General features: G+C 43.5%; 1 protein-coding gene across 2 annotated transcripts in view; it reads left to right on the forward strand.

The window, feature by feature from the left end:
• LOC106607454 (protein FAM171A2-like) overlaps positions 1 to 15,210 on the forward strand; it is an 85,011-nt gene that overhangs the window by 33,180 nt on the left and 36,621 nt on the right. For both annotated transcript variants that reach the window (XM_045720642.1, XM_045720641.1), the window contains one exon: positions 3,068 to 3,160. In XM_045720642.1, the coding sequence (XP_045576598.1) occupies positions 3,068 to 3,160 (93 nt within the window). The remainder of the gene's footprint in view (positions 1 to 3,067; positions 3,161 to 15,210) is intronic.

The raw sequence follows: 15,210 nt of genomic DNA on the forward strand, positions 1-15,210 counted from the left end.
AAATGGTTAAAAAAAAGTACGGCCCGCGTCCATAGAGACACATACCAGCTCTACTGGTAGTACTGCTACTACCAGCAGTACTACACTAGCACCTGTCATTGACACAAGTTGTTCTGCTTCCACGAGCACATCCAATGCTATCGTCAGTAATTCTACTTTTGTTGCTAGCCCAGCTAGCATGCACACTGACAGTTGTGAATCTGATGCAGCCGAAAAGCTGCTGCCCCCTTAACCGGGAAAGCATCAAACAACAGACAGGGACGTTGGACCATCGAAGAGGCGCAAATATGATGAGAACTAAATTGATTTGGGGCTCACTTATATTGGGAGTAGTGCCTTTCCTCGGCCACAGTGTGTTATATGTGCAAAAGTACTATCTCACAACTCGATGAAACCTTCACTCTTGGGCAGACATTTAGAAACGAAACATGCCAATTTGAAAAATAAGCCATGGAAGTTTTTTGAGCAAGAATTAAGACGACTTTCGAGTAGTAAGTCATGTATAAAAGCAACAGATACCATTAATAAGAAGGGCTAGAAGCGTCTTATATGGTGAGCTACTGAGTGGCTAGGACAAGGCCAAAAAAACAATTTCTTCATCAAACAACACTGTTTCACGACGCATCAGTGACATGGCAGGAGATGTTTTGAAACAATTACTGCTTCGCATACAAGCCAGTAAATTCTATGCGTTACAGCTGGATGAGTCAACAACCGTGGCGGGCATGGCACAGCTCCTGGTATATGTCTGTTACGTTTATGGGGGGTCAATTAAGGAAGACATCCTCTTCTGCAAACCACTGGAAACCAGGACAACAGGAAAGGATATTTTTAAAGTACTGGACAGATTTGTGACATCAAATGTACTTTAGTGGTCAAGATGTGTTGGTATCTGTACTGATGGCGCAAAAGCCATGACAGGGAGACATAGTGGAGTGGTAACACGCGTGCAAGCAGTTGCTCCCGACAGCACTTGGGTACACTGCAGCATCCACCGAGAGCCTGTTGCTGCCAAGGGAATGCCTGACAGCTTGAAAGATGTTTTGGACACTACAGTGAAAATGGTTAACTTTGTTAAAGCAAGGCCCCTGAACTCTAGTGTATTTTCTGCATTATGCAATGATATATGATATGATATGGGCAGCGACCTTGTAATGCTTTTACCACATACAGAAGTGTGCTGGTTATCAAGGGGCAAAGTATTGACATGTTTTTTTTAATTGAGAGAAGAGCTAAAAGTTTTCTTTACTGACCATCATTTTCACTTGTCTGACCGCTTGCATGATGACGAGTTTCTCACACGACTGGCCTATCTGGGGGATGTTTTTTCTCTGCTGAATGATCTGAATCTAGGATTACAGGGACTCTCTGCAACTATATTCAATGTGCGGGACAACATTGAGGCTATGATTAAGAAGTTGGAGCTCTTTTCTGTCTGCATTAACAAGGACAACACAGGTCTTTCCATCATTGAATGATTTTTCTGTGTGCAAATGAACTCAAGCTTATGGACAATGTCAAATGTGATATAGCGAAGCACTTGAGTGAGCTGGGTGCGCAATTGCACATGTACTTTCCCGAAACGGATGACAGAAACAACTGGATTCGTTAATCCTTTCATGGCCTGCCTCCAGTCCACTTACCGATATCTGAACAAGAGATCCTCAACAAAATTGCAATAAGCGGTTCTGTGAAAATGTTATTTAATCAGAAGCCACTGCCAGATTTCTGGATAGGGTTGCGCTCTGTGAGAGTTTCTTGCCTTGGCAAATTTGCCCTGTTAAGACACTGATGCTCTTTGTAACCGCGTACCTATGTGAGAGTGGATTCTCGGCCTTCACAAGCATGAAAACTAAATACAGGCACAGGCTGTGTGTGGAAACTGATTTAAGACTGAGACGCTCTCCAATACAACCCAACATTGCAGAGTTATGTGCATCCTTTCAAGCACACCCTTCTTATTAACCAGTGGTGAGTTATTCACCATTTTTGATGAACAAATAAGGTTTTATATGTAAGATGGCTAAATAAAGAGCAAAATTATTGATTATTATTATATTATTATTTGTACCCTGGTCCTATAAGAGCTTTTTGTCAATTCCCATAAGCCGGGTTGTGACAAATACTCACACTCATTCTTATGTTTAATAAATGTATTGTGTAGTGTGTGTATGGCAGGCTTACAATGATGGCAAAAAACAACATTTGAGGGTGCGCTGACCCTGGTGCTAGAGGGGGTATGCAGCTGGAGGTTGAATGTTTGAAGGGGTACAGGACTATAAAAAGTTTGAGAACCACTGGTCTACACCTTTTCGAGATATAATCCAATAGATATAACTCTCTTGACCAGCAACGCATACACATGTCAGGAGTGTAAAGACAGCACACATCCTTCCACACCTCCTGAACACAGGCGAAAGGATAGAGAGTCTTGTCAATGTCAAGAGTGTTTTGAATCTATTCTGAGCGCTTTCCCTCTGGGTGGATTTCAATGCTTCGTCACAATCCCCCTTTCAAAAAGAAGCTCAGATGTTAACGAACGGAGACTGTTATTGCTCATTACCTGTCTCTCCTCCTCTAGTGGACTCGGGTTGCAGACACACACACACACACGAGCACACACTCCTTACAGTCTGACTGACAGGGAGGGAACTCTCAGGTGGGATGCATCAGGATTTCCTCACCTCACTATACGTATATAGTATACTCTGTGGACCGCTGAGGAAGGAGGTGGGCTGGTTTCTTTATATAACCCCACGCCAGGTGCATTGTTGTCTTGCTGCATAGCTGGAAACACTTTGTGAAGGGAGAAATGTAGGTCATGACTGTCTCTCTGTGTTTGATAAACATTGTTTTGTTATGACTGGTGGGGTGAGGACAATACAACAGCAGGCAACAGAGACATGTGTCTGTCTGGTTGATGACTGATCTGTCATAACTAACTCATGTTTGTTTTGTTTCTCTCTTCCTCTCTTTCTCTCCTCTCTCTTTCCCTTTTCCTCCTCACTTTTCCTTCCTCTCTCTCTCTCTTTCACTCTCTCTCTTTCGCTCTCTCTCTCTCTCACAGTGTATGCTTCAGTCAGCCTCTACTTGCTCCCCCAGCGGCCTGCGACCCTGATCCTGTATGATGACATAGTCCAGGTGCTGCTGGGATCCCCAGGTGAGTCTCTACATACTCTACCTACCTATACCTGCCTGGTCCTGTATGTGGTTCTGTATGGCTCAGTTGGTAGAGCATGGCACTTGCAGCACCGGGATTGTGGGTTTGTTTCACGGGCCCACCCATTTGTGAAATGTATGCATGCATGACTGTAAGTCACTTTGAATAAAATCGTCTTCTAAATGGCATATACAAAAAATTTAAAATATATACATGTTTCCACACTATACTTACTGTCTACTTTTACATATCTCTCCTCTTCTTCCAAAGGAAAATATCCATTACAAAATGTCTGGCTTGTGGCTTTTCAACTCTTCTCAATTTGGCCTTAGATCAGTAATCACACATTTTGAGGGCCAAAATATATTTTCACAGTGGACTGTTAGGATAGTAGCAGTGCTTGATATAACACATAAAGCATAGCATTGGGTTCAGTGCACCCTAGCACAGACAGAACAGATACTCTATTATGGCCCTACTATAGCCATTGGGCGTCCGGCATTGCCATCAGCCGTCAACCGTTGAGGAAATGCTTCCTTTGAAATCAATGAAAGCTGCTTCACTGCCCGTGTTGCTTTCACGTTGCATCATGTCCAATGACAGCATCCAAGTTCAAGATCGGCAAGGTAAAAATGTTGATGTCTGGCCTCCCGAGTGGCGCATTGGTCTAAGGCACTGCATCACAGTGTTGCGGCGTTGCTACAGCCTGGGGTAAATGTTTTTATAAGAAAATTTGATGGCTGACGCGTGCGTTCATTTTATCATGTGAATTGAAATAATGTCAGAAGAAGCTACTTCTACTAGCTAGCCAGCTACATTGACTAGCTAGGTTCACAATGTAAACAAAAGCAACTTGTGAAATTAGAGGATATTTTAGGACAACCACTAGCAACAATTTAAAGGTGCATTATGCAGAAATCACTCCTCCATTTCCTAGTTGCTAAAATTCTGTTTATGTGACAAAACAAGCACAGAGAATCATTTTACCATCTTAACTGTTGTGAAATATATTTTGAATGACCCAAAATATTGCATTTTCAGCTTTTTGAAGCTGGCGTACAAAACCAAAAGTAATAGACGCAAAAACAAAACGTAAGAATGGGAAGCACAGAAATAGCGCACATACTGTAGAGCAGATCTACCACTTCTTAGACTTGCTTTTAATGAGAATGACAGATCTATAACTCTTGAGAATTTGGTCAGGTCGCCCAAAAAGATACATATTGTAGATTTAATGAGTACCTGTGAAAAAAACTGGACCAAAGCTATTGTACTAACGCACAATCAATGAATATAGTACAGTAGGCAAAATAGAATAAAGATGCTCTCCCCCTCTGCTCCTCCCCACTCTCAAAACAAAGCTCTGTGTAGCAGGTAAAATGCAACAGCGACACGCGTATAGTGGAGCTGCAGAGTAAGTGGCAGAACAAATGGAGCTTGCTGTCATCTAACAAGCCTCTCTGTATCCAATGCCAGTTACATCACTAGTACATCACCCGGCCGCTAAACTACAGCAAAAGAGAAACAGGCTTTTATTGCCAAATCAGCTAATCGCAGCTCTTAGTTGTGTGTGTGTGTGTGTGTGTGTGTGTGTGTGTGTGTGTGTGTGTGTGTGTGTGTGTGTGTGTGTGTGTGTGTGTGTGTGTGTGTGTGTGTGTGTGTGTGTGTGTGTGTGTGTGTGTGTGTGTGTTTATTACTCAGATCCGATAAAATACACTCGTAACTTTCCATATTATTGATAGTACCAATAAACCAGCAATACAAAAGATGAAGCATCCAAATTAAATCGACCTAGATGCAACACTGTATCTGCCTCAAGGCATTTCTAGGCAAACCAAACAGGCTATAAATGTCTTCCAGAATTTACACCTGTTTAGGAATGGGCTGGGTGTAAAGTGCATGCTTTGTTCATCCCTATGAAATAAATTAAAGAAAGACCTATAGATTCACCAGTCATATTTCCGTATGATTTTAATAATTGCTTTCAGTGGCAGCAGTGCGTACTATTGTTGTGTTGTTATAGCCCACATTATGGGATGTGATCGATAAGTCTCTGTTTAATGATAGCCTCTGGGTGTGAAAATCTAATTCAATCATATGTATTTTTAACCCCCTTTTTACATCAGCAGTGGTCACCTAGTGCTTTACAGATACCCAGCCTCAAACCAAAAAGAGCACGCAATGCAGAGGCAGACGCACAGTGGCTAGGAAAACAATCATGACCCGCAGTTGGGGATGTGGGGTATGTGTTTCGGGTAATGCTGGGTAGGAACAATACCCGCTAATTTAAGAAAATAATGTTCTATCTTTACCTCTATATTCCTCTTAAATATACAGTATGAGGTGTTAGTAATAATCACAGTGTACACCTCCCTGTCTTCTCGCCCTCCATCTTCCTCATTCTCTTCATCTCTGTCAGTTTCTCTGCTTACGCAGACAGTACAGTGCTGTACGTGGTGCCACAGCCGAGTGAATTAAATATATAATCATGGCGTCATCCCTCAACGTCCTGTCACCTGTCCAGTCCAATGAGTGTGCCAGAATGATGTAATCCGCTCCAACCAAGGCCCCTTAGGAAAGCTGTACACGTGACATGCTCACACTTTCTCTGTAGTTCATGCTCTCTCTCTCTCTCTCTCTCTCTCTCTCTATTTCTCTCTCTCTTCCTTTCTCTCAGACCCACACAACACACATTCTCTCTACTGTCTATCAACTGAATCTCCTCCCCTCTCTCTCTCTCTCTCTCTCTCTCTCTCTCTCTCTCTCTTTTCTGAACTGTCATGGCCAGGGCCCCTGACCCAGCAGTTTTCCCTTATCTCCTTAACGATCCCAGAATCTGGGACTGACTTGACTGTATGTCTGCATGACAGGATGAGAGGCATTTATTGTGACTGCAGCACATTGATTTCTGTACCATCAGCCTCAATGAGAGCCCTGTCTGTCCCCTTTAATTATGCCCCAGACAGCTTTTTCTCCTCCTCTGCTCATCCCTCTGTCAAGAGGGCCTTTCATGACATAATTGACTACATATTACTCCACCCCCCTGTGGGGTTTTAGTAGTGTGTTGGCGATCTGTGGCAAGGAGAGGCATCCTTTACTTGTTCAATTGATTTGGGCCTACCTGAGGTAGTTGTATGTACAACTGTTTTACAAACTTACCCCACCAGACATGCCACCAGGGGTCTTTTCACTGTCCCCAAATCCAGATAAAACTCCTTTCCATCTCATATTGCTGTAATGAACAGCCAACCTGGTTTCAAAAAACAGATAGCAACACCTCACGGCACAACGCCCCATTTTACCTGGATATTTTGTGTATTGTATGTATTGATATGTAGGCTATGTGTGCCATTTTTTTTATTTATGTAGTGCTGTCCTTGAGCTGTTCTTTTCTATTAATGTTCTGTATTATGTTTCATGTTTTGTGTGGACCCTAGGAATAGTAGCTGCTGCTTTCGCAAAAGCTAATGGGGATCCTAATAAAATGCAAAAAAATACCAAACTGGCTCCAATGACCAGCTACCCTTGTGTTCTTAGTTAGTTAGTCAGGTTTGAATACTACTTAATTGAATCAGGATGAGATATAGTTACACAACTCTCTTGTTAACATGTTGGAGCATCTGGCAACTTTTATAGAGGGACATGAATGGAGGATGTGGTCGTTTTGCTGACACACACGTACACACACACACACACACACACATTCTCTCACACAGGCTCTCACACTCTCCCACTCTCTCTCGCTCTCTCTCAATGCCTCCAGAGTATTCTTTCTCAGTCAGTTAAGCGAGGAGCAGTTTAGCACGTTTTCTCTGCTTGTCAACAGGTGTATTAGAGGCGAAGTCAGGTACAGGAGAGTAGAGTGATGTAAACAGGCGCACTTTATTTTAGTTCCAAAAACCTGAGCACTACATAAATAAAACGCGCTCAAAACACGGAACATCATAAAAGTAAAGCGCGTAAATAAAACACCATAATAACAGGAAACAATTACACACAAAACATGATGGGAAACAGAGGGTTAAATACATGTAGATTGATTGGGGAAATGAAAACCAGGTGTGGAGCGGCGATGGCTAGAAAGCCGGTGACGTCGATCGCCGAACGCCGCCCGAACAAGGAGAGGAGCCGACTTCGGCGGAAGTCGTGACACTGCTGTCTCTTTAAGCGGTAGAGCCGAGTCTCTCAGAAGGACTAATCACGGTAGTGTATCACGACGAGGGCCCTAGTAACAGGGAGAAGAAAGGCAGTAGATTCCCTGTGCTGATGGATTGGAACTGATGAGAGGCCATCTGAAAGTGCAGCTCTCAGTGCTAAGGCTGGTCACCATGGAGACAACCGGTGGCAGGAAACGAAAGAGTTTTGAAGAGGTGGAGGAATGCCAATGAGGGGGGTGTTTTTCAAGCTGTGTTTGACAAAACCCAAAATGCTGTGTTTGGTAGAAAGGGATTGTTAGTGTGGCTGTGAACTTGAAAGCATGCAGCACGTGATTGGTGTAATTAAGCTGTGTAATCACAAGGTATGTTAGGTATTTGGTCAACATTGTAGCCTGTTAAAGTGTTATTCCACTCTGTGTTATTGACATTATCGTTGAAACATCATTGCACAAGTAGTAGCAGCTACTGTATATCATTCAAGGACAGCCTGCAATGAAGGCATCATTGTACAACCTTGATATGTTTACCTCTTTTGTTACATTGTTTTAAAGATGATTCAATAGATGTTAACCACATAACACATCCACCAACCACATCCACCTCTACGCAGACGACACCATTCTGTATACATCTGGCCCTTCTTTGGACACTGTGTTAACAAACCTCCAAACGAGCTTCAATGCCATACAACACTCCTTCCGTGGCCTCCAACTGTTCTTAAACGCTAGTAAAACCAAAAATGCATGCTCTTCAACCGATCGCTGCCCACACCCGCCCGCCCGACTAGCATCACTACTCTGGACGGTTCTGACTTAGAATATGTGGACAACTACAAAAACCTAGGTGTCTGGTTAGACTGTAAACTCTCCTTCCAGACTCATATTTAGCATCTCCAATCCAAAATTAAATCTAGAATCGGCTTCCTATTTTGCAACAAATCCTCCTTCACTCACGCTGCCAAACATACCCTCTTAAAACTGACCATCCTACCGATCCTCGACTTCGGCGATGTCATTTACAAAATAGCCTCCAACACTCTACTCAGCAAACTGGATGCAGTCTATCACAGTGCCATCCGTTTTGTCACCAAAGCCCCATATACCACCACTGCGACCTGTATGCTCTCGTCGGCTGGCCCTCGCTACATATTCGTCGCCAGACCCACTAGCTCCAGGTCATCTTTAAGTCTTTGCTAGGTAAAGCTCCGCCTTATCTCAGCTCACTGGTCACCATAGCAACACCCACCCATAGCATGCGCTCCAGCAGGTATATCTCACTGGTCATCCCCGAAGCCAACACCTCCTTTGGCCGCCTTTCCTTCCAGTTCTCTGCTGCCAATGACTGGAACGAATTGCAAAAATCGCTGAAGTTGGAGACATATCTCCCTCACTAACTTTAAGCATCAGCAATCTGAGCATCTTACCGATCGCTGCAGCTGTACACAGCCCATCTGTCAATAGCCCATCCAACTACCTACCTCATTCCCATATTGTTTTTATTTACTTTACGTTTTTGCTCTTTTGCACACCATTATTTCTACTTGCACATCATCTGCACACTTATCACTCCAGTGTTAATTTGCTAAATTGTAATTACTTCACTACTATGGCCTATTTATTGCCTTACCTCCTTACTCCCTTTGCATACACTGTACATAGATGTTTCTATTGTGTTATTGACTGTACGTTTGTTTATGTGTAACTCTGTGTTGTTGTTTTTTGTCACACTGCTTTGCTTTATCTTGACCAGGTCGCAGTTGTAAATGAGAACTTGTTCTCAACTGGCCTACCTGGTTAAATAAAGGTGAAATAAATTAAAAAAATTAAAAAATAACACTCACTCTATCTTTGCCCATAAAGCCTACATTTCTCTTTCTCTCAGAATCCCCCCATTGTCATGTGGGTTCAGAACAGAGTTACTGAAACAGGCCATGGTTGAGTTGACTCTCCTATATTTTGTGTTGCATAGCGTGTTGCATAATAATGTATTACTGGGGATGACGCAGTGTTGCACACAATTAATTGGAGCAACAGGGGAGGCTTAGTTATCGCCTCGACAGCCCTTCGGTGGAGGCATATTCAGGCTCTGAAGGTACTTTGCTATGAGTGGTTGTTAGCCATGTGGTTGTGTGTCTTATCTGTGTGCTTCATGATAGAGACCATAGCAGGGATATCAAAAAGGTTATTTCTCAGCTATGGCATTGAGCCTGATGTGTCCACATGTACAGAAAAACCTCCAGGGAAGTCAATTGGTTGTTTTAAAAAATGGGTAAACACATACAGTGTCAGCAGTAAGTGACTGCAACCTAGCTAACATGAATCATGCTGTGATTCAATCACCGCATCCCAGCTGCACTTCTAACTCAAATGTCAAGCCTTTACAACACACACAGCCAAGCCTTCACAACACACACACACAACGCACACACACACACATAACATTATTTACATTTACAGCAGCCTCCGCGTCTGGCATATGCGCTCTTTAGTGGCTACACTCGGTGGTCACGCTCTCCCATCATGCCTCCCTCCATATGCTCTGCCCCCTCCATTGTTTCTGTTGTTGCTCTGTGATGTCGGACTGAACACCTGGGCCTTGTCTGTTGGTATGGAAATGAGGGAACAAAGGGTACAGAGCGTTCACAAAAATCACACTTGTCCTATCTCATTCCGCTGTCTCTAAGCCAAGCCATGTCCCAGCATCAAGCCATTTTATATGTTGATTAGTGCTAAGGCATATAGCACAATTATTCAGCAGCACCAATTTAGTACGAAGCCCTGTCTTTGTTTCTGTATGCGGTAGGGGCATACATTTTTATGCGTATGGAACATTTCTGGGATCTTTTATTTCAGCTCATGAAACATGGGACCAGCACTTTACATGTTGCGTTTATATTTTCATTGAGTATATACAGTCATGTCCAAAAGTTTTGAAAATGACACAAATATAAATTTCCACAAAGTTTGCTGCTTCAGTGTCTTTAGATATTTTTGTCAGATGTTACTATGGAATACTGAAGTATAATTACAAGCATTTCATAAGTGTCAACGGCTTTTATTGACAATTACATGAAGTTGATGCAAAGAGTCAGTATTTGCAGTGTTGACCCTTCTTTTTCAAGACCTCTGTAATCCACCCTGGCATGCTGTCAATTAACCTCTGGGCCACATCCTGACTGATGGCAGCCCATTCTTGCATAATCAATGCTTGGAGTTTGTCAGAATTTGTGGGTTTTTGTTTGTCCACCCGCCTCTTGACGATTGACCACAAATTCTCAATGGGATTAAGGTCTGGGAGGTTTCCTGGCCATGGACCCAAAATATCGATGTTTTGTTCCCCGAGCCACTTAGTTATCACTTTTTCCTTATGGCAAGGTGCTCCATCATGCTGGAAAAGGCATTGTTCGTCACCAAACTGTTCCTGGATGGTTGGGAGAAGTTGCTCTCAGAGGATGTGTTAGTACCATTCTTTATTCATGGCTGTGTTCTTAGGCAAAATTGTGAGTGAGCCCACTCCCTTGGCTAAGAAGCAACCCCACACATGAATGGTCTCAGGATGCTTTACTGTTGGCATGACACAGGACTGATGGTAGCGCTCTCCTTGTCTTCTCTGGACAAGCTTTTTTCCGGATGCCCCAAACAATCGGAAAGGGGATTCATCAGAGAAAATGACATTACCCCAGTCCTCAGCAGTCCAATCCCTGTACCTCTGCAGAATATCAGTCTGTCCCTGATGTTTTTCCTGGAGAGAAGTGGCTTCTTTGCTGCCCTTCTTGACACCAGGCCATCCTCCAAAAGTCTTCAGTCAGGAAATTAAAGCTTGGTCAAAAATGGGTCTTCCAAATGGACAATGACCCCAAGCATACTTCCAAAGTTGTGGCAAAATGGCTTAAGGACAACAAAGTCAAGGTATTGGAGTAGCCATCACAAAGCCCTGACCTCATTTGTGGGCAGAACTGAAAAAGTGTGTGCGAGCAAGAAGGCCTACAAATCTGATTCAGTTACACCAGCTCTTTCAGAAGGAATGTTCCAAAATTCACCCAACTTATTTTGGGAAGCTTGTGGAAGGCTATCTGAAATGTTTGATCCAAGTTAAACAATTTAAAGGCAATGCTACCAAATACTAATTGAGTGTATGTAAACTTCTGACCGACAGTGCTACTCTCTCCTCTTCCATCCTATCATCTCTTCCCTCTGCTCAATCCTTCTCCAACTAATCTCCTGATTCTGCCTCCTCAACCCTCCTCTCCTCCCTTTCTGCATCCTTTGACTCTCTATGTCCCCTATCCTCCCGGCCGGCTCGGTCCTCCCCTCCTGCTCCGTGGCTTGACGACTCATTGCGAACTCACAGAACAGGGCTCCGGGCAGCCGAGCGGAAATGGAGGAAAACTAGCCTCCCTGTGGACCTGGCATCTTTTCACTCCCTCCTCTCCACATTTTCTTACTCTGTTTCTGCTGCTAAAGCAACTTTCTACCACTCTAAATTCCAAGCATCTGCCTCTAACCCTAGGAAGCTCTTTGCCACCTTCTCCTCCCTCCTGAATCCTCCTCCCCCCCTTCTCCCTCTCTGCGGACGACTTTGTCAATCATTTTGAAAAGAAGGTTGACGACATCCAATCCTCGTTTGTTAACCTGTTAGGGCTAGGGGGCAGTATTTACACGGCCGGATAAAAAACGTACCCGATTTAATCTGGTTACTACTCCTGCCCAGTAACTAGAATATGCATATAATTATTGGCTTTGGATAGAAGACACCATAAAGTTCCTAAAACTGTTTGAATGGTGTCTGTGAGTATAACAGAACTCATATGGCAGGCAAAAACCTGAGAAGATTTCATGCAGGAAGTGGCCTGTCTGACAAGGTGTTGTTGTTCTTGCCTCTGTTTATTGAAGACTCAGGATCTTAGCTGTAACGTGACACTTCCTTCGGCTCCCATAGGCTCTCAGAGCCCGGGAAAAAGCTGAACGATATCGAGGCAGCCTCTGGCTGAAACACATTATCACCTTTGCCAAGTGGCCGATCAGAGGACAAAGGGCTTAGGCGCGTGCCCAAGTTGACCCAGTGATTTATTTTCTTTCGTCTGTTTACCTAATTGCAGATTCCCGGTCGGAATATTATCGCTTTTTTACGAGAAAAATGGCATAAAAATTGATTTTAAACAGCGGTTGACATGCTTCGAAGTACGGTAATGAAATATTTAGAAATCTTTTGTCACGAAATGCGCCGTGCGCGTGACCCTTATTTACCATTCGGATAGTGTCTTGAACGCACGAACAAAACGCCGCTGTTGGAACATAACTATGGATTATTTTGGACCAAACCAACATTTGTTATTGAAGTAGAAGTCCTGGGAGTGCATTCTGATGAAGAATACCAAAGGTAATCAAACTTTTCTAATAGTAAATCGGAATTTGGTGAAGGCTAAACTTGCTGGGTGTCTAAATAGCTAGCCCTGTGATGCCGGGCTATCTACTTAGAATATTGCAAAATGTGCTTTCACCAAAAAGCTATTTTAAAATCGGACATATCGAGTGCATAGAGGAGTTCTGTATCTATAATTCTTAAAATAATTGTTATGCTTTTTGTGAACGTTTATCGTGAGTAATTTAGTAAAGTGTTAGTAAATTCTCCGGAAGTTTGCGGGGGGTATGCTAGTTCTGAACGTCACATGCTAATGTAAAAAGCTGGTTTTTGATATAAATATGAACTTGATTGAACAAAACATGCATGTATTGTATAACATAATGTCCTAGGTGTGTCATCTGATGAAGATCATCAAAGGTTAGTGCTGCATTTAGCTGTCTTCTGGGTTTTTGTGACATTATATGCTAGCTTGAAAAATGGGTGTCTGATTATTTCTGGCTGGGTACTCTGCTGACATAATCTAATGTGTTGCTTTCGTTGTAAAGCCTTTTTGAAATCGGACAGTGTAGTTAGATTAAAGAGAGTCTTGTCTTTAAAATGCTGTAAAATAGTCATATGTTTGAGAAATTGAAGTAATAGCATTTCTAAGGTATTTGAATATCGCGCCACAGGATTCAACTGGCTGTTACGTAGGTGGGACGATTTGGTGCCACCTGCCCTAGAGAGGTTAAGTCAAACAACACCGCTGGTCCTGCTCACAATGCCCTACCCTATGCTTTGACCTTTTTCTCCCTTCTCTCTCCAGATGAAATCTTGCGACTTGTGATGGCAGGCCGCCCAACAACCTGCCCGCTTCACCCTATCCCCTCCTCTCTTCTCCAGACCATTTCTGGAGACCTTCTCCCTTACCTCACCTCGCTCATCAACTCATCCTTGACCGCTGGCTATGTCCCTTCCGTCTTCAAGAGAGCAAGAGTTGCACCCCTTCTCAAAAAACCTACACTCGATCCCTCCGATGTCAACAACTACAGACCAGTATCCCTTCTTTCTTTCCTCTCCAAAACTCTTGAGCGTGCCGTCCTTGGCCAGCTCTCTTGCTATCTCTCTCAGAATTACCTTCTTGATCCAAATCAGTCAGGTTTCAAGACTGGGCATTCAACTGAGACTGCTCTTCTCTGTGTCACGGAGGCTCTCCGCACTGCTAAAGCTAACTCTCTCCTCTGCTCTCATCCTTCTAGACCTATCTGCTGCCTTTGATACTGTGAACCATCAGATCCTCCTCTCCACCCTCTCCGAGTTGGGCATCTCCGGTGCGGCTCACTCTTGGATTGCGTCCTACCTGACAGGTCGCTCCTAGCAGGTGGCATGGCGAGAATCTGTCTCCGCACCACGTGCTCTCACCACTGGTGTCCCCCAGGGCTCAGTTCTAGGCCCTCTCCTATTCTCGCTATACACCAAGTCACTTGGCTCTGTCATATCCTCACATGGTCTCTCCTATCATTGCTACGCAGACGACACACAATTAATCTTCTCCTTTCCCCTTCTGATAACCAGGTGGCGAATCGCATCTCTGCATGTCTGGCAGACAAATCAGTGTGGATGACGGATCACCACCTCAAGCTGAACCTCCGCAAGACGGAGCTGCTCTTCCTCCCGGGGAAGGACTGCCCGTTCCATGATCTCGCCATCACAGTTGACAACTCCATTGTGTTCTCCTCCCAGAGTGCTACGAGCTTTGGCGTGACCCTGGACAACACCCTGACGTTCTCCGCTAACATCAAGGCGGTGACCCGATCCCCCCCCCCCCAAAAAAGATATAGATGTACTATTGTAAAGTGGTTGTTCCACTGGATATCATAAGGTGAATGCACCAATTTGTAAGTCGCTCTGGATGAGAGCGTCTGCTAAATGACGTAAATGTAAATGTGGTGAAAGAAATAGCTGAAATAAATCATTCTCTACTATTATTCTGATTCACATTCTTAAAATAAAGTGCTGATCCTTACCTATAACAGGGAATTTTTGCTAGGATTAAATGTCAGTAAAACTGAGTTTAAATGCATTTGGCTAAGGTGTATGTAAACTTCCGATTTCAAAAGTTAGAAATTATTAAAATGGGCAAAAGAACACAGACACTGGACAGAGGAACTCTGCTTAACCTCTCTAGGGTATGTGGGACGAAATCGTCCCACCTACTCAACAGCCAGTGGAATCCCGTGGCGCGTTATTCAAATACCTTAGAAATGCTATTACTTCAATTTCTCAAACATGCTAGCTTGAAAAATGGGTGTCTGATTATTTCTGGCTGGGTACTCTCCTGACATAATCTAATGTTTTGCTTTCGTTGTAAAGCCTTTTTGAAATCGAACAGTGTGGTTAGATAAAGGAGAGTCTTGTCTTTAAAATGGTGTAAAATAGTCATATGTTTGAAAAATTTAAGTTTTCGGATTTTCGAGGAATTTGTAATTCGCGCCACGCCCTGTCATTGGATATTGGAGCGGTGTTCCGCTAGTGGAACATCTAGATGTA

Source organism: Salmo salar, chromosome ssa06 (assembly GCF_905237065.1).
Source record: "Salmo salar chromosome ssa06, Ssal_v3.1, whole genome shotgun sequence".
Taxonomy (NCBI): Eukaryota; Metazoa; Chordata; class Actinopteri; order Salmoniformes; family Salmonidae; genus Salmo; species Salmo salar.